Here is a 23,768-nt window from a genome sequence, read left to right as displayed (position 1 = left end):
ATGAGCCCTATCCCTTCTAGGAGGAACAGATACTGCTTCAGGGGGTTCCTGCTGCTGGGTGGGCCTAGCGTTAGAAGAGAAGGCATGAGGCATCCCAGTGGACAGTGCCATGGAGCTGTGCAAGCCTGATGTCCCTGTCCCCGCCACAGGGGTAACCAGCTGAACAGAACCAATATTCCCATGGCTGGTCAAGGAACCCCTCTAAAAGCCAGTGCTGCGGTTACCAGCAGATTCTTGTTCTTTGGTTCCCTCTTGTCTCCATTACTTCAAACGGTCACAGTCTTTTTGAAATAAATCATATTTTCTTTCACTTTGGAAAGTCTAATTACATATTACACCATCATAGCAACTCTTAAACAAACTCACTTACAACCTTGCAAATGGCTTGTTCCATCCGTGTTGTGTTGTTTCTTTGCCACTTTCACCCTCCGTTCCTATGTTCCATTCTCATGTCTTTTGCACAGATCCTGGGGTCAGCCTCTTATATGTCCCCAGCTGCCGACTAACAACACTGCAGACCAACCACAATGGTGGAGAAGCCACATGGAACGTGCCTCCTCTGAGACCGGGCCAGGAGAACAGCTTTGGCCCAGGAGGAGCCTGTGCCATGCATGGCTGATGTCAGCCCGGCAAGCAAGTTGCCCCGTGGGCAGGGGATGTGCAGGCAGGAAGGGAGCGGTGGCCCACACCCAGTTCATGATGGTGTGTGTGTGTGTGTGTGTGTGTGTGTGTGTGTGTTGAACTGCGCAGTGTAGGGGCCCAATGTGTAGAGTGCAGAGCCACCATCTGCTGCCTTTTACCTCCTGTTTGTTGAAAACTGACCTTAGAGAGGAGGGCACAGCAGGAATGAAGGGTGAAGGCACCCATTTCTGGACTATCAACAGCTCTACCTGAGACCCCAGTGGTGTCTGCCAAACTCCTTCTCCACCACATAGAATGGGATGGGAGCTGCTGGAGGTGCCTCCCTGGAGGCCCATCAGACACCCAGGGGTGGTGGCTGAAAAGAAAAGGCTTGTCTTGGTTTCTGTTTCCCCATACACAGGAAAGGCCCAGGCTGGACCTATTCAGGACCTAGTTCCTCCTGTGGCCTGAGAGCTGAGGGAACCTTGAAGGCAGAACTCTGCGGATCCCTTGCCCAGCTGGAAGGTCAGAGTCTGGGCCAGGAGAGGGGCATAGTTCTTCCCTGGCCTCCCCACCCACCCTCTGGGCCCTAGCTCTTCTATTTCCCACAGGAACACCATCTGCCAGCAGGGGAGAAAAACCAGGGGGTTGCTATGTCTTCACTGAGAGGCTCTCTGTTCTCTGGCCAGACAAAAACAAATGGGCATTAATACCAGAACTGGCCAGGCATGGTGGCTCATGCCTGCAATACCAGCACTTTGTGAGGCCGAGGCAGGTGGATCACTTGAGGCCAGGAGTTCGAGACCAGCCTGGCCAACATGATGAAACCCTTGTCTCTATTAAAAATACAAAAACTAGCCGGGCATGGTGGCAGACACCTGTAATCCCAGCTACTCGGGAGGCTGAGGCAGGAGAATCGTTTGAACCTGGGAGGCAGAGGTGGCAGTGAGCTAAGATTGTGCCACTGCACTCCAGCCTGGGTGACAGAGCAAGACTCCATCTCAAAAAAAAAAAAAAAGAAAGAAAGAAAGAAAGAAACAGTCTACTTGGGACTAAAGCCAAACCAGAGGGAGCCAGAGCCAGGAGAGGGAGAGAGGTAGAGGTGGATTCTTTTTCTTTTCTTTAATCCAGGACATTTTATTTAATAGTAGGGACAGCTTCTTGACATGATGTGAGCACTTGTATTCAGCAGTACAAAGTGTCCTGATTTTACACTCCACAAAATACAGCAACAACAATTCATCACATTTACAGGCCTGAATGCAAACCACCATCTCACCTGGCTTTTATTCCATTTGTCGCCTAACTGTTCTCGCTGTGTGTGTGGGCCTCTAGGGAGGCACCTCCAGCAGCTCCCATCCCATTCTATGTGGTGGAGAAGGAGTTTGGCAGACACCACTGGGGTCTCAGGTAGAGCTGTTGATAGTCCAGAAATGGGTGTCTTCACCCTTCATTCCTGCTGTGCCCTCCTCTCTAAGGTCAGTTTTCAACAAACAGGAGGTAAAAGGCAGCAGATGGTGGCTCTGCACTCTACACATTGGGCCCCTACACTGCGCAAGGGAGTGCCCTCTCCTCTTACCCCCTTACCCCCTCTCAAGTCCTGTCACCATGGTGCAAGCATAATGATCTTTTCAAAAAAAATTAGGTGTACACACAAATATTACTTAGCTCTCTCAGCTGGGAGAGGCAATGATGTTCTAATAGCAACAGGCACACAGCACCCAGGTTTTGGTTTAACACCATTCTCCAAGAAAAGGAAACCAGGGCTCATTAGAAAAATGGCTGACTCTAGAACTGGGGCAGGAAATACTCAAGATGAGCCTGGAGCATCTTGTAGTACCAGAAAGTAAGGAGATGCTTAGTTACCAAAAAAAAAAAAAAAAAAAACCTAAACAAACAAAAAAACAAAAACAAAACAAAACAAAAAAACTGATGGAAGTATGTCAAAATGACACAGGAACCAATGAAGGAACTCCCAATGGCCAAAGCCAGAGCAATTTGAGCAAAAACAAAACAAAAAAAACAAATAAAGTAGTATTGGATTATAACCCAAAGTGTAAGAGAAATATCTGTGAGTCCATACTGACATAAATAAATGTCTGAGTAAGTAAACAAATAGATAAGTCTCTAGGGCAGAAAATGTCCAAATATTTTATGTAAATATCCCATTCTGAGAAAAGTAGAGTGTAACTTCCTACTCTTTCAGTGTGAGCTGCATATAGTGACTTCCTTCCAAAAAGTTCAGTACAGGAAAAGGGAGAAAAGAGTAACTCTGGAGTCAGTAAACTTGGCAAACACTACCCCAGCCTGGAGATCAAGGTCAACACCAACAGTAATGAATTCTATTGATGGTATGTACCCTTCATAGGATGTGACAAGAACGGCCCTTTATCTCCATGGTCTTCCTCCTGAAACTCAGTACCCCAATTTAATCATGAGAAAAACACCGGACAAATTCCTTTTAAGGGACAATCTACAAAGTACCTGACCAGTGGGCTTCTCAAAACTGTCAAAGTCATCAAAAACAAGGAAAGTCTGAGAAAATGTCACAGCCAAGAGGATCCCAAGGAGACATGATGACTAAATGTAACGTGGTATTCTGGATGGGATCCTAGGAGAGAAAAAGGATGTTAGGGGAAAACCAACGAAATCGGAATAAAGTATGGACTTCAGTTAAATATTGGTTCATTAATTGTGACAAATGTACCGTAGTAATATAAGATGTTAACAATAGGAGGAATGGGAAAGGGTGGGTATATAGAAACTCTCTGTATTATCTTCACAGTTTTTCTATAAAGCTAAAACTATTCTATAATATAAAGTTTTTTTAAAAAAATTTTGAGACACAGTCTCACTCTATTGCCCAGGCTGGAGTACAGGGGCGTGATTACAGCTCACTGCAGCCTTGACCTCCCAGGTTCAAGCAATTCTCCCACGTCAGCCTCTTGAGTTGTTGGGACTACAGGCACACGCCACCACACACGGCTAAGTTTTGTATTTTTTTGTAGAGACAGGGTTTCCCTATGTTGCCCAGGCTGGCCTCAAACTCTTGTGATCAAGTGATTCTCCTTGAGTTCTGTGTTCTGTGAACACAGGCATGAGCCACTGAGCCCAGCCTAAAAAGGTATTTAAAAGATATTAGGGATGGCTGGGTATGGCAACACATACCTGTAATCCGAGCATTTTGGGAAGCTGAGGCAGGAGGATCACCTGAGCTCAAGAGTTTGAAGCCAGCCTGGGCAACATAGCAAGACCTTATCTCTACTAAAATTGAAAAAACAAGTTAGCTGGGAGTGGTGGTGAGCACCTGAGTTTCCAGGTACTCAGGAGGCTAAGGCGGGAAGATCGGTTGAACCCAGGAGTTCAAGATTGCAGTAATCTATGATTGTGCCACTGTACTCCAACCTGGGTGGCAAAGGGAGGCCCTGTCTCAAAAAAATCAAAATTAAAAAAAGACATAAGTAGTAATTATGGAATCTCAGAAGACCGGAGTCAAGCTTTAGAGTCTATGCTGGCAGGAGGAATGCTCCAAGAACACTGACCTGGTTCTAGGAACGGCAGCACTAAATCTAGTCCGAGCTCTGAAAAACCAACAGGACAAATCGAAGGTCTCACATGGTTGAATCGGACTGGTGGTCCCTGGGTCACATGACTGCACTTTAAAAATAAATAAATTAATTAATTTAATTAAATTAAAACTGGGTCTTGCTCTGTAGCCCAGGCTAGAGTGCAGTGGTGTGATCACGGCTTACTGCAGCCTCAATCTCTTGAGACCAAGCAGTCCTCCCACCTCAGCCTCCCATGAGCTAGGATTATAAGTCCGCACTACCACACACAGCTAATTTTTTTGGTATTTTTTGTGGAGACCAGATCCCACTGGGTTGATCAAGCTGATCTTCAACTCCTGGCTTCAAGTGATCCTCCTGCCTTGGCCTCCCAAAGGGCCTCCCAAAGCATTTAGCCTCATGCCTGCACTTTTCTGCAAGGAAGGCTGTAAGTGCTAGTTCTGCTTCTAACTTGAGAAGGTGAATTCAAAATACAGGAAGATACCTAAAACAAGAAGCTGCTCAGGATAAAGGAAGAACCACAAGAGTGTGACAAATGTTTTCCAATGACATAGTTCTATTGCCTGTCTGTAGATGTTGTTATTCCTGGAAGCATTTAAGCTTTCAAATGTAACAAATCATTTGTCACGCTTCTTCAACACTAAGTAAAAAGCAGATGTCACTCATCTGCCTAAAACACTTCAATGTTTCCTCCTTGTCCTTCAAATAAAATCCAAAACCACTCCTCTGGCTTTGAAGGCCCTCCAAGAGCTGCCTGTCCCCTGCTTCACCTCACACCACACTCCAGCTAGACTGGACTTCTCTTGGTGCCTCAGGCCTGTCACGCTCCTTCTCTGCATTTTCTGTTTCCTCTCTCTTTCCTCGTCTGTGTCCCCATCCCACTCTGCCTCAATTCTGCTCATCTCTCAAGGCTCGGCTTATGTGCCTCTTCTTCAGGAAGCCTTAGGAAATCCTTTCGCTTTAGGCTCCCATAGAACAATAAAAATTTCGTTTTTGAAAACACACTGAGTTTATCATAAATTGGGTAGCCTGTGTTTTCTCCCCAAAAAACAGAGATTCATTCTGAGACCTGAAAAAAAAAAGAAAGTTGTCTTGGGACAGATAGGAGGGGAAGCTCTTGGAGGTCTGGGGTGGGAACAGAGAGGTAGAGAGAAAGGAGGCCTTGAAATCTCTGAGGGAGGCAACGCATTGCCCTGCTGGGGGCTGCCTGGAGCCCTGGCCAGGTGGGGTCACCAAGGGAGCCAATGGCAGCCCCCATGCCCAGGGCCCAGCCCCAACCAGGGCGACAATGCCAGGAATAATGCCAATAATCCCAGAAGCCAGGGTGCTTTGTAGGAAAAAGGGAAAGTGCTAGGCAACTACACACGTGTGCGCGCGCACACACACACACACACACACACACACGCCACCCAAATAATGGTTTATCTTCCAAAGCACTGGGAAAATTAAAGCAAAGAAAGCATAGCTCATACAATATGAGAAAAAGAGGAGAGAAAGAGAAAGCGAGACAGAAGGACAAAGAAAGAGAAAATGAACTAATTAGATAGATAGATAGATAGATAGATCAATAAAGCATAAAAACAGAAAAATAAAATATTATTGTACATGTTCACAAGCATTAGGACTAGTTGGTCAGTAGGGGTGAGTCAAGTTCAAACACAAAAGGATAAATTTTTCAAGAGTGTTTTATCGCAACGTTGAAAGAGGGTATGCCAAGCATTGTTAGCCTGCCAAATCAGAAAAAAAAAAAAGAAAGAAAACAACTAATGTAATACAATAAATACTGAAGATGACTGAGAAAAAGTTCTCACCTGTCCCTGGCTCCCAACTTTTCACCTGACAATGGAAAAATCCCCAGAATTTCACAAGAAATACTGTGGGGTCCATGATCCGAGGAGCTGGCCAGGTATTGATAACGCCCCCAGACCTGCTAGAGACAGCACTAGAGCACTATCAATGGTGGGACTTCCTGGGCGAGGCCGCACTGCCAGCAGAAGGGCAGGTGCCCACGTAGCGACCTCCCTGGAGAAGTAAGGCATGCATACAGTGGGGGAGGGAGCCAAGGTCACATGACAAAGCAAAGCGACAGGTGTCCCAGCTTCCTCAAGGGAGGAAGCCAAGGCAATGCTGCACTTGTTGGGTCCAGGCTGGGGCACAGACTGCAGATGAAAACACATCCTCACTGACTCAGGCTCTTTCAGTTTCAAGAAAAAGCAATGGTTGGGGTCAGGAGCACAGCCTCGTAAGCTCCCCATGCACAGAAACCAGGAAGATCAGAAGGGCTGGGAGGATCTGAGGCAGCCCTGGGAACAGGAGCAGCCAGAGCCCCTCAGCCTGCCCTCCGGGACCTCCATTGCGACTCCTCTGAGCCGTTCTCTTTTCTCTGCCAGCTATAATCCTCTGCAGTCACTTCTTTTTTTTTGAAACAGAGTCTTTTGCCCAGGCTAGAGTGCAGTGGTGAGATCTCAGCTCACTGCAACCTCTGCCTTCCAGGTTCAAGTGATTCTCCTGCCTCAGTCTCCCAAGTAGTTGGAATTACAGGCGCCCACCACCATGCCCGGCTAATTTTTGTATTTTTAGTAGAGATGGGGTTTCACCATGTTGGCCAGGCTGTCTCGAACTCCTGACCTCAGGTGACCCACCCACTTCAGCCTTCCAAAGTGCTGGGATTACAGGCATGAGCCACCGTGCCTGGCCTGCATTCATGTCTTTCCTCTGCCTCATAGCTTCTGCTCATTGCTAGTTTCTTCCAATGCCCCGTGACGGCCCCTCCAGCCTTTCTCTAACTCAGGACCTTCCAGCTCAACTTCTTTCTGTTAACAGCCTCATCCCCTTGCTACTTCCTGGTTCAAATTCTTTCCCAGAGAAATGGTCTGATTTTCCCAGCTCATCTCTTTGCCAAAACCAACCAGAGATCCCCGACCAGCCTTGTTCTTGTCACCTCCCAATTCCTCCATTGGTGAGGGAGGGATCCCCTGCCCTAAATAGGACAAGATGGCCAAAACACGACATTTGACACTGTGCAGGTGAGACTGGCAGCAGTTTACTAGTCACAAATACAGTCTAGTGGGGGAAGATATCACAAGCCACGCAGGGCCACACGGGGTCACCCTCAGGAGCAGAGTGAACTAGCCAGGGCTGTGGGAGGCGCAGGCCTTGGAGTAAGAAAAGGATGAGGTGCCCCAGGTTCCTGTAGGAGGATGTGATTGGCTTGTTTGAATAGTTTCTCAGGCTGGCAGAGAAGTGAAACCCATTAAGTAGAAAACTGGGTGGAGTGCAGCTGGTCCAGATGATAGGGAACTGGCCAGGTGGGGACCAAGGACAAAGATATATCTGGTGAGAGGCAGGGAACTCAGGGTTAGGCCTTTGGGGCCCTGTGAGGCATAAAATGTCATAGCAGCACATGGTATTTCAGGTCTTACAATGCAAGCCTGTGCCCTCAGCTCTGACCCATTTGCACCCAGAACAACATACTGCTGGTCACAGTTATTTAATGAAGCATCTTTTCCTGAGGACCCTAATGAGGACCTGTGCTCACTCCACCCTCCCCTCCTCTCTGTGGTGGCTGCTTCCTGGATTCCAGCTTCAGCCACTGGACTAGGGATTTGGAACTGATGCCTGTGGAACTGGGTCTCTGTGAAGAGTGGGGAACCTGCTGAGACTCGTTCTTGGGAATTGAGCTAGAGACTAGAAGATTGTCCAGTGAACACCCAAGAAGAAAGATCACCAAGATCGTGACATTGGAGACCTTGCTCTACTTTATTTTAATAAAAACTAGAGATAAGTACTGGTCACATTTTGTGGCATTTTCAGGGCTGGAACTTCCCTAGTCCTTGTTATTTTTGACTCCCCAGACGTTTCCTGAGGATACCCTAGAACTTCATGTCCAGCAGAGGAGACTGCCTTTCCCACATATTCACCTGGACAACCATAAATGAAAAAGTGCACGTGGAGTGAGTCCTTGACCCAGGCAGCATTTTATTCTGAGGAAGCTGGAAGGTGAATTCAGGAAGGCACTGAAGGCTGCTTCCCATGCACAAGACACAGGAAGACAGGAAATGCAGAAGGAGGAGGAGGTGCTGGAGAGGTGAGGACAGAGGCTGGATGGACGCTGGGTGGAAGGCAGGGCTCCGCACTCCAGTGTACTAAGGGAGTGGAAGGAGAAGGGAGGCTGGGTGCCAGCCGAGCTCTGAAGGAGATACCAGTCCGTGTCAGCTGCTGACTTGAACCAGAGAACGGGTTCAGGCTTTAGATGATGTGGATGAAGAAACCACTGGGGACATACCATGAGCAGGATTTCCAAGAACAGAGCTATTTGCCCTGAAAACACAGCCAGCTGCTAGCTGCCAGCGCAGCTAAGCAGACACATGGAAATTCTAGGGTGCTTGGCCAAGAAAAGCCCTGAATGACAATATCAGGAGAATTGCTTGGTTGCTCTGAAGTAACTTTGATGTGATGAAGCTGAGGCTTCTCTGAAAGAGTGGAAAACCCCAGGATATTGTCCCGGATTATGGGTCTTGATCCTCCTTAGGAGGGCATTTGGAACTTCTAAATCCTCTCTACCCACCCCTCCCACTTTAACCTGAATTCTCCTTTCCATTCCAGCTGCCTCCAAGAGGTCAGAGAATTTCCAGCTAAGACAGATGGACTCCAGAATGCCACTGTGGGACAATTTTGAGGCAAGAAAAACAACGTGCAAAGTCATCCTGGAGTCTGGGGGAGAAAGAGGCATTTCCTCATGTTTAACAAGCGTTGGAGCTCAAAGAGTGAGCTTGGGAGCCTGTCCTGTCACGGTTCTGATGGGACGTAGGGTCGCTTACAGATGAAAAGAAACGTTTTGTCACATGGGGCATCATTCCAGGCCTGAAGCGAGAGAGCCTTTATATTGCCACAGTGTTCATTGTTCCCAGCATTGTTGGGCTCACCTGGAATCCAGAACCTATCAAGAAGGGGGAAAAAGATGGATTTACAAAGTGGAAAATCAAAAAGAACTTATTTCCAGTGAAGAAATGAGGTAACTCAACCCCAGCTTTAGTCCTAGGGAATGGCATAGCAAATGTCTGCACCCAAGCCTAAGAGGAAGGGGACTGGTGAGATTTCGACCTCTAAGCTTTCACACACCCCAAATCCAGGCCAAACCAACCCACCGCTCTCAAGTCCCTACACAAACCCACACTGTGAAGACCTAGACTCATGACAAGATCCCTGAAGCTGGCCAGGTAGAAGGCCTTGTTGCCAAACCCCAGAGGGTGTGGAGGGCTCAAGTCCACAGCCAGTTAGTGACAGGGTTGCACTCGATCTTGGTTGCAATGCTCGTGTCACCCTAGGACAGGGAAGAATCAGAAACCCTGTCTCATGGGGAACATCGCCCCCACTCCCTTCATGCCCTGGCCATGGCCGGGGCAAGTCAGGCAGGCAGGGAGGGCCCCAGGGGCTTACCTCGCACTTTGGACCTTGTTGAATGGTGTGTCATCCACCCAGGACCAGTCCCCTTCCATCCCTGCTTTAGTCAGGCCAATCCAGTAGATGAATCCCCCCGCTGTTTTATACAGAAACTCCTGTAGGAAAGACAGGATAAGCAGAGGTGCGGCCACACTCGGAGCTTGATCACCTGTCTCTGTGTTCTTCACATGCGCTCAGTGACAGCCCTGACCCACCGATGCGCTGCACAAACTGGCCTCTCAAGCCTCTTCCTGCCCTTGCTCAGAGCCCAGATTTCATCTTCTAGATTATGATGTGTCCCTGCTCTGCAGCTAACAAGCTCAGGACTCAAGCCTTTCTGCCACCCAGGAAGCAGGTGCAGAAGCACAGGAAGGCCTCAGCTGAACTCCAGAGCACGGACCGCAAGAGAATGGTTCATATGACAACACCTGAATTAAATGAGCCCTGAATCCACATACAGCACTGTGCTGGGTTGTCCATATGCATTCACTCCTTTCCTCTGAGGCAGGTGCCATCACCATGCATGTTTCATCAAGTGAGGGCCAGTGAAGTTGCCCAGTGAAGTTGGGTATTCCACCCAAGCTGCTAGGACTAGTTAGATGGCAAGGTTAGGGCTCTAGAACTACTCCAGAGCCCAGGCTCTGACCGGCTCTGCTATCCCACCTCCCAGATGAAAAGGGCCTGCCCAATTTCTGCCTCACGAGGCAGGAGACTTCTTGAGTCATGTGGAATCATTAATGCTGTTCACAAATATTTCTTTTTTTCTGGGCACATGGAAAGTAGCTCCTCTCTGCCCTGTTCCAGGAGTACTGGAATCCAGGATCCTCCCAATCCAGGAGTACTGCATAACTTACTTAACTTAATTAACATAACTTAAGCCAGTGAAATGTAAGCAAAAATAAGGTATGTTAAATCTGGGCAGAAGCTTTGTACAATATGTCAAGTTCCCTTTTCCTGCCCCAGCAACTGTGGAAACATGTTAAGATGAAGACTCCTTGGGCCTGGGTCCTTGAGTAGCCACAGTGAGCGCAGCCCCCTTGCCGGCCCTTATTGGACATGGTACTGAGAACTAATCCTTCTTCATTAGGTCATCAATATGTGGAGATTTTTGTTCACGCAGTATAATCTTGCCCATCCTCCCTGGCCCAGTGCTCATACACCCCCTTCCCAGAGCCCATAGGCACAGCACTCACCTGCTCACTCTCTGAGGTCACTGAGGTCAGGTGTGAATTCCTGGACACACAGAACTGCTCGGCACTATACCAGGTCTTTGGGATGAGAGAAAAGTAATAGAAGTTCCCCTTGAAGTATTTCCAGCCTTGAGAAACCACCTGTAGAATGTCATCTAGAGAACAAGAGGTAAAAGTGAATGCTGGTATTCTTGCTTTCTTGGGATGCTGGCTTGGTGGGGGCACTTGAATGAGGTCTCAGAGACAGCAGCAAATGGAGCTGTGCTCTGGTGTCCTTGGGTCCTTGTGTAGGGGATTAGGGACACTCTTTTAAATCCTGAAAGTCAGACAGAGACTAATAGAGTCTCTGGGACTGGAGACTGGAGGTTAGAATGCAAGAGGATGGACAAAGAGTGTCTTTCCCATGAGGGGGAAGCAACTCTCCATCAGTCATGACAAGTGGCTGAGCCCCTGGACTCTAGAAAGGAACTTGGTGGGAAATGACTAGGTATGGACCGGAGTGGACATCCCCTAATGCTTTTACATTCTGCACTTTTGTGTGGGAGCTCTAGCTGGACCCTGGTCTCTTTTCTCCTAATAGCCCCTAAGTCCTCCCCAACCTCAAGCCCTCTCTCCTTAACTTCCTAGCCCATGGCTGCCCCTCTCTTTTCCCCCTTCTCCTCCCCAACCCACCAGCCCAGTGACCTCAGGTCTGGGACAGGTAAGATTCCATGGGCCGCTGGTCAGCTTCAGTGTAATTTTCTGAGTCACTTACTTTGTCGTTTGAGCAACTTGCTCATATTCTCCAAGCTGCCCTGGAGTGCCCGGATCTTTGTATTTAAAGCACTGGCTTTCTCCAAATCACTTTTTAACTCTGGGATTTGGGCATTTAAGGTACTGACTTCTTCCCAACTTCTTGTTAAGATCTGGATCTGTGCGTTGGCCTTCTCCACACTGGTTTTTAACTCCAGGAACTGAGAAAGCACATAACCCAGGCTCACATTCACCATCTGGATCTGAACACCAGCTGCCTCCATGCCGTCGCTATTCTTTTTAATTTCAGAATCCAAGGTGCTGATGTTGTCCACACGACCTTTCAGCAACTGGACATTGGTCTTTACATCTGATATGGTGCCCATAAACCAGGGATCTAGGATTGAGAAAGTCAGGAGGTCAGCTGAGGGGAGCCCCAGGGACAGGAGTGGGGGTGTTGTCAGGTTGATCAAAGGAAGGGAAGGGAAGGAACAGGCTGAAGCTTCCCAAAGAACCAAGACAGTCCAATGGGCCACCCCAACCCTCCAATCATTCGTTAACATACAACAAACGTGCAGTGGGCACCTACCATGTGCCAGGAACACAGGTGGATACAGACAATGGGGAGACTGATGAAACACAGGCTCTCTGTGAGAAGATTTCACAGGCAAGCAGAAGCAGGGGTTAGAAGCCATTCCCGAATTTTCTCTGAGTGTTCATGGAACATTTGATAAAGGGTGCCCTCCATAAGCTCTGTCACTCTCCCCAGAACTTGATTCCCACTGGACCCCACCCCTTGATTGCCACCCCTCTGCTTTCAGAAACCCCTGCAGTGGCCATCTGCTAGGATAACAACACTCCCCCACATCTGTCCATGGACCCCTCTGTGACCATGGGAAGAGCCAGCCACTAACCTAGAAGTAGCTTCTTCTCCAGAGAACATGGCAAAGGAGATTACAAAACCATTTCTCCCCTTCCCTTGCCCCACCCACTTTCACATTCTGCTTAGGTCCCAGGCCTGGGTACCAGAGAGAGGATCAAAGATAAACCAAGAGGCTCAAAGGCGAGCCCTGAGGAAAATGCCATGTTAGAGGCCAGGGGTCTAGGATGGGGCAAGGGGGACTCTGCTCAGAGCCTGCAAGTCTAAGACCACAGAGAGGCCTTCTCCCGAGGCCACAGAGGGAGAAAACAAAACCCAACAGCTTCTCGGGTCCCCTTGCTCTGCTTCCTGGAGCCCTGGCAGGAGGAAGAAGGCTCTGCCAGCAGCAAAGGCCATGAAGCCTGACAGAGCCAGAAGAGGAAGAAAGATAAACCACGCAACATCAAATGAGCAGGAAGGCTCCCTACACGTGATCTTCACAGGGACAGGAGAATGAAGAGAGCACGAACGGGTCCTGGTGAGGGGACTGAGTCATGGAGATCTGTTGGCTTGTTGGCCAGGCTCTCCATCTGGTGAGCTGGGGCCAATGACAAATGAGGCTCGGTCCTTCACAGGGTCAGGAGACATTGCACTGTCAAGGGCTGTCCACAAGGCTCCAGATCCAAGGAGCAGAGCTCAGATTGTTGAGGGGTGGACGGGGAGAAAATAGCACAGGATGAAAAACTAGATGAATGTCTCCTGAGGACAAAAGAATGTATCCTTAAGCACCAATGTGCAAATGCTGATCCCAATAATCTCCCAGAAATTGGGAGGGAAAGAGCATCAGCTCACCGTACTGGGGGCGGCACACCCTGTTACTGCACATGGAAAGAGGAGGAAGGAGACAAATGAAAAAGCCACAGGCAGGAGAAACCTGGAGAGCAGGGAAGTGGTCTGGATCTGGAGGGAGCCAGCTGGCCACAGAGAGGGGCTAAGCCCAGACGATGAAACATGAGAACTTACAAAGGACGGCCTGCAGCAGGATGGAGGCGACCAGGACCAGCGTCAGGCAGATTAATGCAGCACGGACTGTGGGTGTTTTCCCCGGGAGCAGAGATGGACCGGACTTGGGAGGAGGCTCTGTTGGAAGAAGAAGAAAATGTGTGTTGAAGGAGCAGCAAAGGGCAGGTTTGCACACAGAACACGGAGCAAGTTCTCAGCAGCGATGTGGCTTGCCTCGGGGCCAGAGGGAGATGTTCTGTTTGTCCACAGTGAAGTGTGCATCAGGGGCCTCCCTCTCCATAGTCATCCTGAGTGCTCACCCTTACCCTGGGAGCACAGGTGCTTCTGGCTGCCTGTCTCTCCAAGGGCTCTTATCTAGAGGAAACAGGAAGTCAGTCCCACAGCAGGTCACCATATCATGCCAACTTCCCTATTCCTGACTAGATACCTTGTCTGGCTTACTCCCGTCCTCAGAAGTCTGAGCTTTCAGGAAGAGGCCATTTGTTGTCTTCTCTGGGGGTCTGTTACAGGGATACATTAACCATCTTGTCCCAAAGCTATCCCATTTCTCTTGTAAGACTCTCTTCATCCATCCACCCATCCATTCACCCCACAAATACAGACTGAGTGCCTTCTAGGTACTGATGCTCTACCAGGCATCGGGCCATAGTGATGAATAACTCAGTCCTTGCACCAAGCAGCTCACAGTCTGGTAAGAAAGACAGACATGAGCAAATAAATTGCAAGGTGATGAGCACAGGAGACAAATATGCCCAGTTCAAAGACACATATGAAATGGAGTAACGGAAAAAAAAAAACTCCAGTAGAAAGATAAGCATATACCAAAGGATGGAACATAAGATAGCATGGAGTGCTCAGCAAATCGTAAATAGCTGCAATATTGCTGGAATGTAAATATACATTCCAACAGGAAGGGGACGCACATGGGGTGGAAGAGGCACCTGGGGTCTGATGATGAAGATCCTTCTGATCATGTCAAGGAGCTGGACCTCTGGCTTGTGGATGACATGGGGCCAATTAAGGACTTCAGGCAGGAGAGAGACAAGGACAGGGACACTGTAGAAACATCACTCTGATCCTGGTGAGGAGCAGAATGGTGGGGAGAAGCCTGGAAGCAGGGATACCAAATAGGCAACCATTGCAACAGAATATTCTGCTTCCTGTTATTAATGCATCTTGGCAGATACAATATCCCTTTATAATATGCAACTTGGAGTTTCAAAGTGTAAACCTAAGACTTGGGTTCTCCTCTCTGCTTCCTGCACCATGTGAGATTTTCAAAAAAAGTAGGGGCACTCAGCAACCTCAGACTAGGAATCGTTCTGCTTCTCTCTCCTCTCTCTGTCCCCACCTCCTCTCTCCTTCCTTATAGCCCTAAATAGAGAGTTCTGTATGTGCTACAAGCTCAGGGCACAGAGGAGCTGATTTGGGCTCAATGAAGGACTAAATTTTCTCCTGGGTGGCTTCTCATGCTTTGAAGAAGACTGCCAAATCCGAGAAACTTGGCACATGGCAGACTCTAGACAAATATTTCTTGGAATATAGGAAAGAGGAGAGGAAAGAGGGACGGAAGGAAGGAAGGAAAAAAGAAGGAAATTGGTCCAGATAATTGGAGGATGGGTGGATGGATGAACGGATGGATAGAGGATGCATGGATGGATGTGTGAATGGTAAGTGACTTGGAGACTTGATAGCTGATCTTGCCACTCTGACATTTACACAGTCTGGAGCCTGGGATCTGCCTTCTAGAAGCTGCTGCTTCTTTCCACTGTCTCCAGAAGTTCTCATTCATCTTCAATGCAAAAGCATAAGGGGAAGTGTGATTTACTCCTTACCCAGGAATGAACAAAAGCTCTGGCCGCAGGACAAGAAAGCTGTCCTGGGCCTGCTGAGGCTGAGCCAGTGGAGCCAGATGACAGCCTGTATCAGGGACCAGGATTAGAGGTTAAGTTAACAGGGCCAGCTCATTGTAGTTACAGGCCCTTGATGGTCTCTCTCCAGCTAACTGGGCCTCAGGCTGGAGCAGCTTCTCGGACTGGATGAGGGAACCCAGAGAGGACCCCACACTGGGAAGCTCTGGGAAGGAAGCTGGGTAACAAAGATGGTGTCTCATTTGTTCTGTCTCATCGCTTCCCTACCCAGCCTGTCTGTAACTTCCAGGCCTGCTGTCTGCTCTAAATTTTAACGTTTGATAGTCCCGAACCTGAGGGCCTGGCTCCACCTCACTGCCTGCCTCTGAATGTCCATGAAGATTCCTGCTCTCTTCAGGTGGCTCGTGTGGTTGCAGAGCCTTGGTTCCATCAGGGCTTAGACAGGATTAGAATGTTCCACTTCTGGACTCTCATGCTTGGGACCCAGCCTAACTCCAAAATCATCTCTGCCTTTCTGCTCCTGGCTCCTGGCCCTTCATCCATAGCCTGTCCTATTTCTGGGCCTGGGGATAGAGAAGAATCCAAATTACTCAAGACCCTGGTAGAAGGGGCCTTGCAGGTGTCCATGTCTCCTTCTGAGGCATTTGCGGGAAAGGCCGCCACATAGCGTGGCTGGGAAGTGTCTTGTCCATTTCCACTCAGTCAAGAAGTTGTGTTTTCTCTGCTGGTTTGTGGTATGAGTTATTCTTTATAGAGCCCCCCAGATGCCTCCTCAGTGGTCCCAGGAAAGGATGAGGAAGCTTCAGCAGGCTGGGCCCATGGCATAGGAAGGGGCTGGAGCAGGGAGCAGTTACTCCAAGTGATGGAAATGGAGGCTCAGGTAGGTAGAATACCTACCGCTAGGCAAAAGGCTGATCCAGCATGAGGAAGCTGAGCAAAGGCATGGAATCCTGGGCTGTGGGCCTTCTGGGGTTTCAGAGGAGGTGGATGTAAAAGTCCCAAACCATAAGAAGTTTCATTTCCCACTTTGTGGAGAGGGAGGGAGTCAGAAGCCGTCTTCCTATTACCATGCTCATCTGCAGGTCTTTGCTGAGCACCTCTCCTGTGCAAACCTCTGGATGCTCTATCTGGCACCTGGCCTGGCAGGAGAAAAGACAGAGAAGCAGGCAGGTGTCTTGGCCACACTTTCCAGTCAGGAAGGTGGGCAGTTCTCCTGGGCACTCAGACGATGCCCTCCTCTTCCAAATAGAAGAGGAACTCTGGCTAGACCTAGTGACCAAAAAATCACCGCTGTGATGAGAACGGGAAGTCCATGCTCATTTTTTTAGTTTCTCCTCTTCCTGTGTTCCTGGGGTTCTAATACTTTCTCTGGATAAGGATGGAGGAAGAAAACAGCTTGGCCACTTTTTCCCTTTCTCTGGTTGAGACTATGGTTGGGCCCAGCCTTATGCTTGGAGGAGGACCGTGGGTTTAATCAACAAGACTGGAACAGAGACCTGGGTTGTTTGAAATGCTCCAGCAGTGCCAAGAGTCATCTCCAGGGAGGAGTCACCCGAGTCCCTCAGTCAAGTCATGGAGGAAACTAGAGTGAACACCAAATTGTGGAGTGGGGACAGGGAAGGAAAGGAGAGGGAGGAGGGGAGAATGACTCTGAAATGAGAGGAGATTACAGCTGGTCACACCTGGCTTACAGGCCTCCGAGGGACTCCTGTGATGTGATGTGGAATTTCGCCCACAGACTCCAAAAGATCAAGGGATTCCGTGCCACCCTCTGGACATGTGCCCTGGGCACAGGGGAAAGGGCAGAGAAACCAAGGAGCATAGGTGGCATCATTTACTCCTCTACAGTCCTGCTGTGCACTAGGTACCAGGACACAGCAAGGAAAAAGACAACCACGGACCCTGCCCTCAGGAATGGTTTTCCTATTGTTGAAAAAATGTGACATCCTTAATGCTGGGGAGAAGGGAAGGCTCTCCCAAGACTAAAAATGACTGATGACACTATAGGGGCCTCCCCAGGTCTCCGTGGACCCTGATAATGGGTTCCTCTTTTATGACATTATATGGGAACATGTCTCTTTGGAACAGTGACAATGAGCCAGACTCTACTGATCAGGGTATTTCACCCAGTGCCGTCGTAAATAGTGTTATATGTAAATGGGCTGACAACCTAGCCACATGGAAGAGCTGCTGTGTACCCAGCAAAGGAGGCTGCCCCAAACTACATCATAAGTCAAAGAACTCATGCCTATAGCCTTATTGGGAAGGGCAAATCTATGTCAGGAAAGTAATGAAAGGCTTTTGGGAAAAAAATGTGCATAGTTTCTTTTTAAATCTTTTATGTATTATATAACTAATGATAATTAATTATAGAAAAAAATCCAAGTAAGAAAAAACCCCACCATAGGCTGGGTGCAGTGGCTCATGCCTGTAATCCCAGCACTTTGGGAGGCCAAGGCGGGTGGATTACCTAGGGTCAGGAGTTTGAGACCAGCCGGGCCAACATAAGTGAAACTCATCTCTACTAAAAATACAAAAATTAGCCAGGCATGGTGGTGCATGCCTGTAGTCCCAGTTACTCGGGAGGCTGAGGCAGGAGAATCACTTGAACCTGGAAGGCGGAGATTGCAGTGAGCTGAGATTGTGCCACCGCACTCCAGCCTGGGCGATAGAGTGAGACTCTGTTTCAAAACAAAACAAAACAAAACAAAAAACCACCATAGTGACAACAAATGTTGTACCCATAGTTCAGTCTTCCTAACCACCCATGTGTATATGTATACACATCTATATCTATAGCCATAGCTGTGTCTAATCATAACTATGCATATATTATATACATACACAACACAATTCCTGCTTATTTTCCCTAGCATCCTTCCCCACCTCTCCTGCATTTCTTTTCTTTTTTGTTTTGTTTTGTTTTGTTTGAGATAGAGTCTCACTCTCTTGCCCAGGCTGCAGTGCAGTGGCGTGATCTTGGCTCACTGCAACCTCCACCTCCAGGGTTCAAGCAATTCTCCTGCCTCACCCTCCTGAGTAGCTGGGACTACAGGCGTCTGCCACCACGTCCAGCTAATTTTTTGTATTTTTAGTAGAGATGGGGTTTCACTGTGTTAACCAGGATGGTCTCAATCTCCTGACCTCGTGATCCACCTGCCTCGGCCTCCCAAAGTGCTGGGATTACAGGCGTGAGCCACTGCACCCAACCTCTCCTGCATTTCTGATACAAAAAATCCCCCTCCATTGGGAAACTTTTTTCAGTTTGTGATTCAAATGCGGCTGCTGATCCTAGTTACCCCCAGGTATAGGAGTGACGACTCGCAATGATGGGTGCCCAGGGTTTGGGTAGGAAGGTAGCTCTCCTCTCTCCCTAAACTGAGGGCCCTAAAGATATGACTATAGGGCAGCTAGTAACCTGTTCCTCTGTCAGGTGGAAGACCCCAGTAGAATAACACCAGCACAGAGACAGAAGCTGTAACAAAAAATGAAGAGACAAAAAGTGAGTCCTGCTGCCTTTGAGTGCTGGATCCTGTTGAACCTGAGTTCCATTCCCCACAGACACTGTGTTTCTTGGTTTGGTTATGTGAACACAAACAAAAATGAAAATCTCTTATTTTCATTTGAATTTAATTGGATGAGTTTCTGTTTCTTGCAACCAAAGAGTCCTGTCCAGTGCATTATGTCGGCATATAAATTTTTTTTTTACAAAACTAGAATTATACCCTATAGTGTGTAAGTTTTTTTTGTGTAATAATGTATTATGGATAACCTTAAAATCAAACTTACATCTGCATAATAACTTTTATTTTTATTTCATGCTCTACTGTAACTTCGTTTTCACTTTTTATATTTGATACATTTGGATTTCATGATATTCCATTTTTTTCTTATCTCTTATGGTTTTGTTCAAGTATTCCATGATTTTAGAAAGGAATCTAACTTATCCATTTCTAAATGGGTAGCCTGCTGTCCTGATACCATTTTTTAAAACCATGCATAATTTTATCTCTGATTATAAAGTACCATCTTCATCATGTGTTTCATAATATGTTTGAGTTTGTTTCATATCTTTAAAGGTCTGTTTCTGGACTTTCTATTGTGTTCCATTTGTCTTTCCATTGATATAACAAAACTCTACAATATTAATTAGTATAGCTTTATAATGAAGACCCTATCTCCAGACACAGTCATATTGAGGATTAGGGATTCAACATGTAAATGAACAGAAAACACAATTCAGTACATAACAGAGCTCATAGAACAGACTAGCAGAAAAATATAACCTGTAATAAGGATAAAAACCAATCTACTGAAACTAACCCAGAAATGATACAGATGTTAGAACTTCCAGACAAGGACATTACAATAGACATTATAACTGTGTTTCTTGTGTCCAAACAGTTAAATAGAGACATGAAACATTTAATAGATACAAATTGAACTTACAATGACTAAAAAAACTACAATGCCTGGTATGGAAAAATACACTGAAAGGGATTAATGGCAGGTTATAAATCGTAGAAGAAAAGATCAATGAACTTGAAGATATACCAATAGAAACTACGCAAAATGAAGCACAGAGAGAAAAAAGAACAGAACATCAGGAAGTCTGCTACAACTTCATGCAATTTAATATACATGGATTTGAAGTCCTCAAAGGGCGTGGAGAGGGACAGAAAATATATTCAAAGAAACAATGGTCAAAATGTTTCCCAGTTTAGGAGCTATTTATTTATATAACAACATGGATGGGTCCATTCCAAAACGGCCAAATAGGAGCAACTCCGGTCTGCAGCTCCCAGCGTGATTGACACAGAAGAAGAGTGATTTCCGCATTTTCAACTGAGGTACCTGGTTCATCCATTGGGACTGGTTGGACAGTGGGTGCAGCCCACAGAGGGCAAGCCAAAGCAGCGTGGAGCGTCGCTTCACCCAGGAAGTGCAGGGGTCGGGGGATTTCCCTTTCCTAGCCAAGGGAAGCCGTGACAGACTGTACCTGGAAAATCGGTACACTCCTGCCCAAATACTGTGCTTTTCCCATGGTCTTAGCAACCAGCAGACCAGGAGGTTCTCTCCTGTGCCTGGCTCGGAGGGCCCCACACCCACAGAGCCTTGCTCACTGCTAGCACAGCAGTCTGAGATCCACCTTCGAGGCTGCAGCCTGGTTGGGGGAGGGGCGTACACCATTGCCGAGGCTTGAGTAGGTAAACAAAGTGGTCAGGAAGCTCAAACTGGGCAGAGCCCACCTCAGCTCAGCAAGACCTACTGCCTCTATAGGCTCCACCTCTGTGGGCAGGGCATAGCTAAACAAAAGGCAGCAGACAACTTCTGCAGACTTAAACGTCCCTATCAACAGCTCTGAAGAGAGCAGTGGTTCTCCCAGCACAGCGCTTGAGCTCTGAGAACAGACAGACTGCCTCCTCAAGTGAGTCCCTGACCCCCGTGTAGCCTAACTGGGAGACACCTCCCAGTAGGGGCAGACAGACACCTCATACAGACGGGTGACTCTCTGGGATGAAGCTTCCAGAGGAAGGATTAGGCAACAATATTTGCTGTTCTGCAGGCTCTGCTGGTGATACCCAGACAAACAGGGTCTGGAGTGGACCTCCAGCAAACTCCAGCAGACCTGCACTGACTGTTAGGAGGAAAACTAACAAACAGAAAGGAATAGCATCAACATCAACAAAAAGGACATCCACATCAAAACCTTATATGTAGCTCGCCAACATCAAAGACCAAAGGTAGATAAAACCACAAAGATGGGGAGAAACCAGAGCAGAAAAGCTGACAATTCTAAAGAACAGAGTGCCTCTTCTCCTCCAAAGGATTGCAGCTCCTCGCCAGCAACAGAACAAAGCTGGATGAAAAATGACTTTGACGAGTTGACAGAAGTAGGCTTCAGAAGGTCAGTAATAACAAACTTCTCTGAGCTAAAGGAGCATGATCTAACCCATTGCAAGGAAGCTAGAAACCTTGAAAAACGGTTAGACGAATGGCTAACTAGAATAAACAGTGTAGAGAAGACCTTAAATGACCTGATGGAGCTGAAAACCATGGCATGAGAACTTCGTAACACACGCACAAACTTCAATAGCTGATTCGATCAAGTGGAAGAAAGGATATCTGTGATTGAAGATCAAATTAATGAAATAAAGCGAGAAGACAAGGTTAGAGAAAAAAGAGTAGAAAGAAACAAACAAAGCCTCCAAGAAATATGGGACTATGTGAAAAGACCAAATCTACGTTTGATTGGTGTACCTGAAAGTGATGAGGAGAATGGAACCAAGTTGGAAAACACTCTTCAGGATATTATCCAGGAGAACTTTCCCAACCTAGCAAGGCAGACTAACATTCAAATTCAGGAAATACAGAGAACACCACAAAGATACTCCTCAAGAAGAGCAACGCCAAGACACATAATTGTCAGATTCACCAAAGTTGAAATGAAGGAAAAAATGTTAAGGCCAGCCAGAAAGAAAAGTCGAGTTACCCAGAAAGGGAAGCCCATCAGACTAACAGTGGATCTCTCAGCAGAAACCCTACAAGCCAGAAGAGAGTGGGGGCCAATATTCAACATTCTTAAAGAAAAGAATTTTTAACCCAGAATTTCATATCCAGCCAAACTAAGCTTCATAAGTGAAGGAGAAATAAAATCCTTTGCAGACAAGCAAATGCTGAGAGATTTTGTCACCACCAGGCCTGCCTTACAAGAGCCCCTGAAGGAAGCACTACACATGGAAAGGAACAACCGGTACCAGCCACTGCAAAAACATGCCAAATTGTAAAGACCATTGATGCTATGAAGAAACTGCATCAATTAACAGGCAAAATAACAAGCTAACATCATAATGACAGGATCAAATTCACACGTAACAATTATTAACCTTAAACGTAAATGGGCTAAATGCCCCAATTAAAAGACACAGACTGGCAAGTTGGATAAAGAGTCAAGACCCATCAGTGTGCTGTGTTCAGGATACCCATCTCACGTGCAGAGACACACATAGGCTCAAAGTAAAGTGATGGAGGAAGATCTACCTAGCAAATGGAAAGCAAAAAAAAGCAAGGGTTGCAATCCTAGTCTCTGATAAAACAGACTCTAAACCAACAAAGATCAAAAGAGACAAAGAAGGCCATTACATAATGGTAAAGGAATCAATTCAACAAGAAGAGCTAACTATCCTAAATATATATGCAGGAAATACAGGAGCACCCAGATTCATAAAGCAAGTCCTTAGAGACTTACAAAGAGACTTAGACTCCCACACAATAATAATGGGAGACTTTAACACCTCACTGTCAATATTAGACAGATCAACAAGACAGAAGGTTAACAAGGATATCCAGGACTTGAACTCAGCTTTGCACCAAGCAGACCTAATGGATAGCTACAGAACTCTCCACCCCAAATCGACAGAATATACGTTCTTCTCAGCACTACATCTCACTTATTCTAAAACTGACCACATAATTGGAAGTAAAGCACTCCACATCAAATGTAAAAGAACAGAAATCACAACAAACTGGCTCTCAGACTACAGTGCAATCAAATTAGAAATCAGGATTAAGAAACACTCAAAACCACACGACTACATGGAAACTGAACAACTTGCTCCTGAGTGACTACTGGGCAAATAACAAAATGAAGGCAAAAATAAAGATGTTCTTTGAAACCAATGAGAACAAAGACACAACATACTAGAATCTCTGGGACACATTTAAAGCAGTGTGTAGAGGGAAATTTATAGCACTAAATACCCACAAGAGAAAGCAGGAAAGATCAAAAATCGACATCCTAACATCATAATTAAAAGAACTAGACAAGCAAGAGCAAACAAATTCAAAAGCTAGCAGAAGGCAAGAAATAACTAAGATCAGAGCAGAACTGAAAGAGATAGAGACACAAGAAACCCTCCAAGAAATGAATGAATCCAGAAGCTTGTTTTTTGAAAAGATCAACAAAATTGATAGACCACTAGCAAGACTAATAAAGAAGAAAAGAGAGATGAATCAAATAGACGCAATAAAAAAAGATAATGATCCCACAGAAATACAAACTACCATCAGAGAATACTATAAACACCTCTATGCAAATAAACTAGAAAATCTAGAAGAAATGGATAAATTTCTGGACACATACACCCTCCCAAGACTAAACCAGGAAGAAGTTGAATCCCTGAATAGATCAATAACAGGCTCTGAAATTGAGGCAATAATTAATGGCCTGCCAAACAAAAAAAGTCCAGGACCAGACGGATTCACAGCCGAATTCTACCAGAGGTACAAAAAGGAGCTGGTACCATTCCTTCTGAAAGTATTCCAATCAACAGAAAAAGAGGGAATCCTCCCTAACTCATTTTATGAGGCCAACATCATCTTGATACCAAAGCCTGGCAGAGACACAACAAAAAAAAGAGAATTTTAGACCAATATCCCTGATGAACATCGATGCAAAAATCCT

The 23,768-nt window shown here is 46.8% G+C and overlaps 1 protein-coding gene across 1 annotated transcript; it reads right to left on the bottom strand.

Moving 5' to 3' along the window:
- Positions 1-8,140: 8,140 nt before the first annotated feature.
- On the bottom strand, positions 8,141-13,759 carry LOC116483526 (C-type lectin domain family 4 member K). The gene is made up of 6 exons (XM_032177650.2): positions 13,647-13,759; positions 13,434-13,550; positions 11,574-11,948; positions 10,823-10,974; positions 9,627-9,745; positions 8,141-9,126 (listed from the first exon to the last, which is right to left on the bottom strand). The coding sequence occupies exons 1-6, from the start codon at positions 13,717-13,719 to the stop codon at positions 8,976-8,978; spliced, it is 987 nt and encodes a 328-aa protein (XP_032033541.1). The 5' UTR covers positions 13,720-13,759; the 3' UTR covers positions 8,141-8,975.
- Positions 13,760-23,768: the final 10,009 nt, after the last annotated feature.

Source organism: Hylobates moloch, unplaced genomic scaffold (genome assembly GCF_009828535.3).
Source record: "Hylobates moloch isolate HMO894 unplaced genomic scaffold, HMol_V3 SCAFFOLD_15, whole genome shotgun sequence".
Lineage (NCBI taxonomy): Eukaryota > Metazoa > Chordata > Mammalia > Primates > Hylobatidae > Hylobates > Hylobates moloch.
Note: the sequence above shows the minus strand (reverse complement) of the source record. Positions and strands in the feature narration are given on the sequence as shown.

Excerpts from the sequence above, each read along its gene's own strand:
- LOC116483526 (XM_032177650.2), bottom strand. The coding sequence starts at position 13,719 with ATGACTATGGAGAGGGAGGCCCCTGATGCACACTTCACTGTGGACAAA. Across the intron at positions 11,949-13,433 it reads CCTGCTGCAGGCCGTCCTTT|ATCCCTGGTTTATGGGCACC; the intron begins GTAAGTTCTCAT and ends TCTCAATCCTAG. Across the intron at positions 9,746-10,822 it reads TGACCTCAGAGAGTGAGCAG|GAGTTTCTGTATAAAACAGC; the intron begins GTGAGTGCTGTG and ends TCTTTCCTACAG.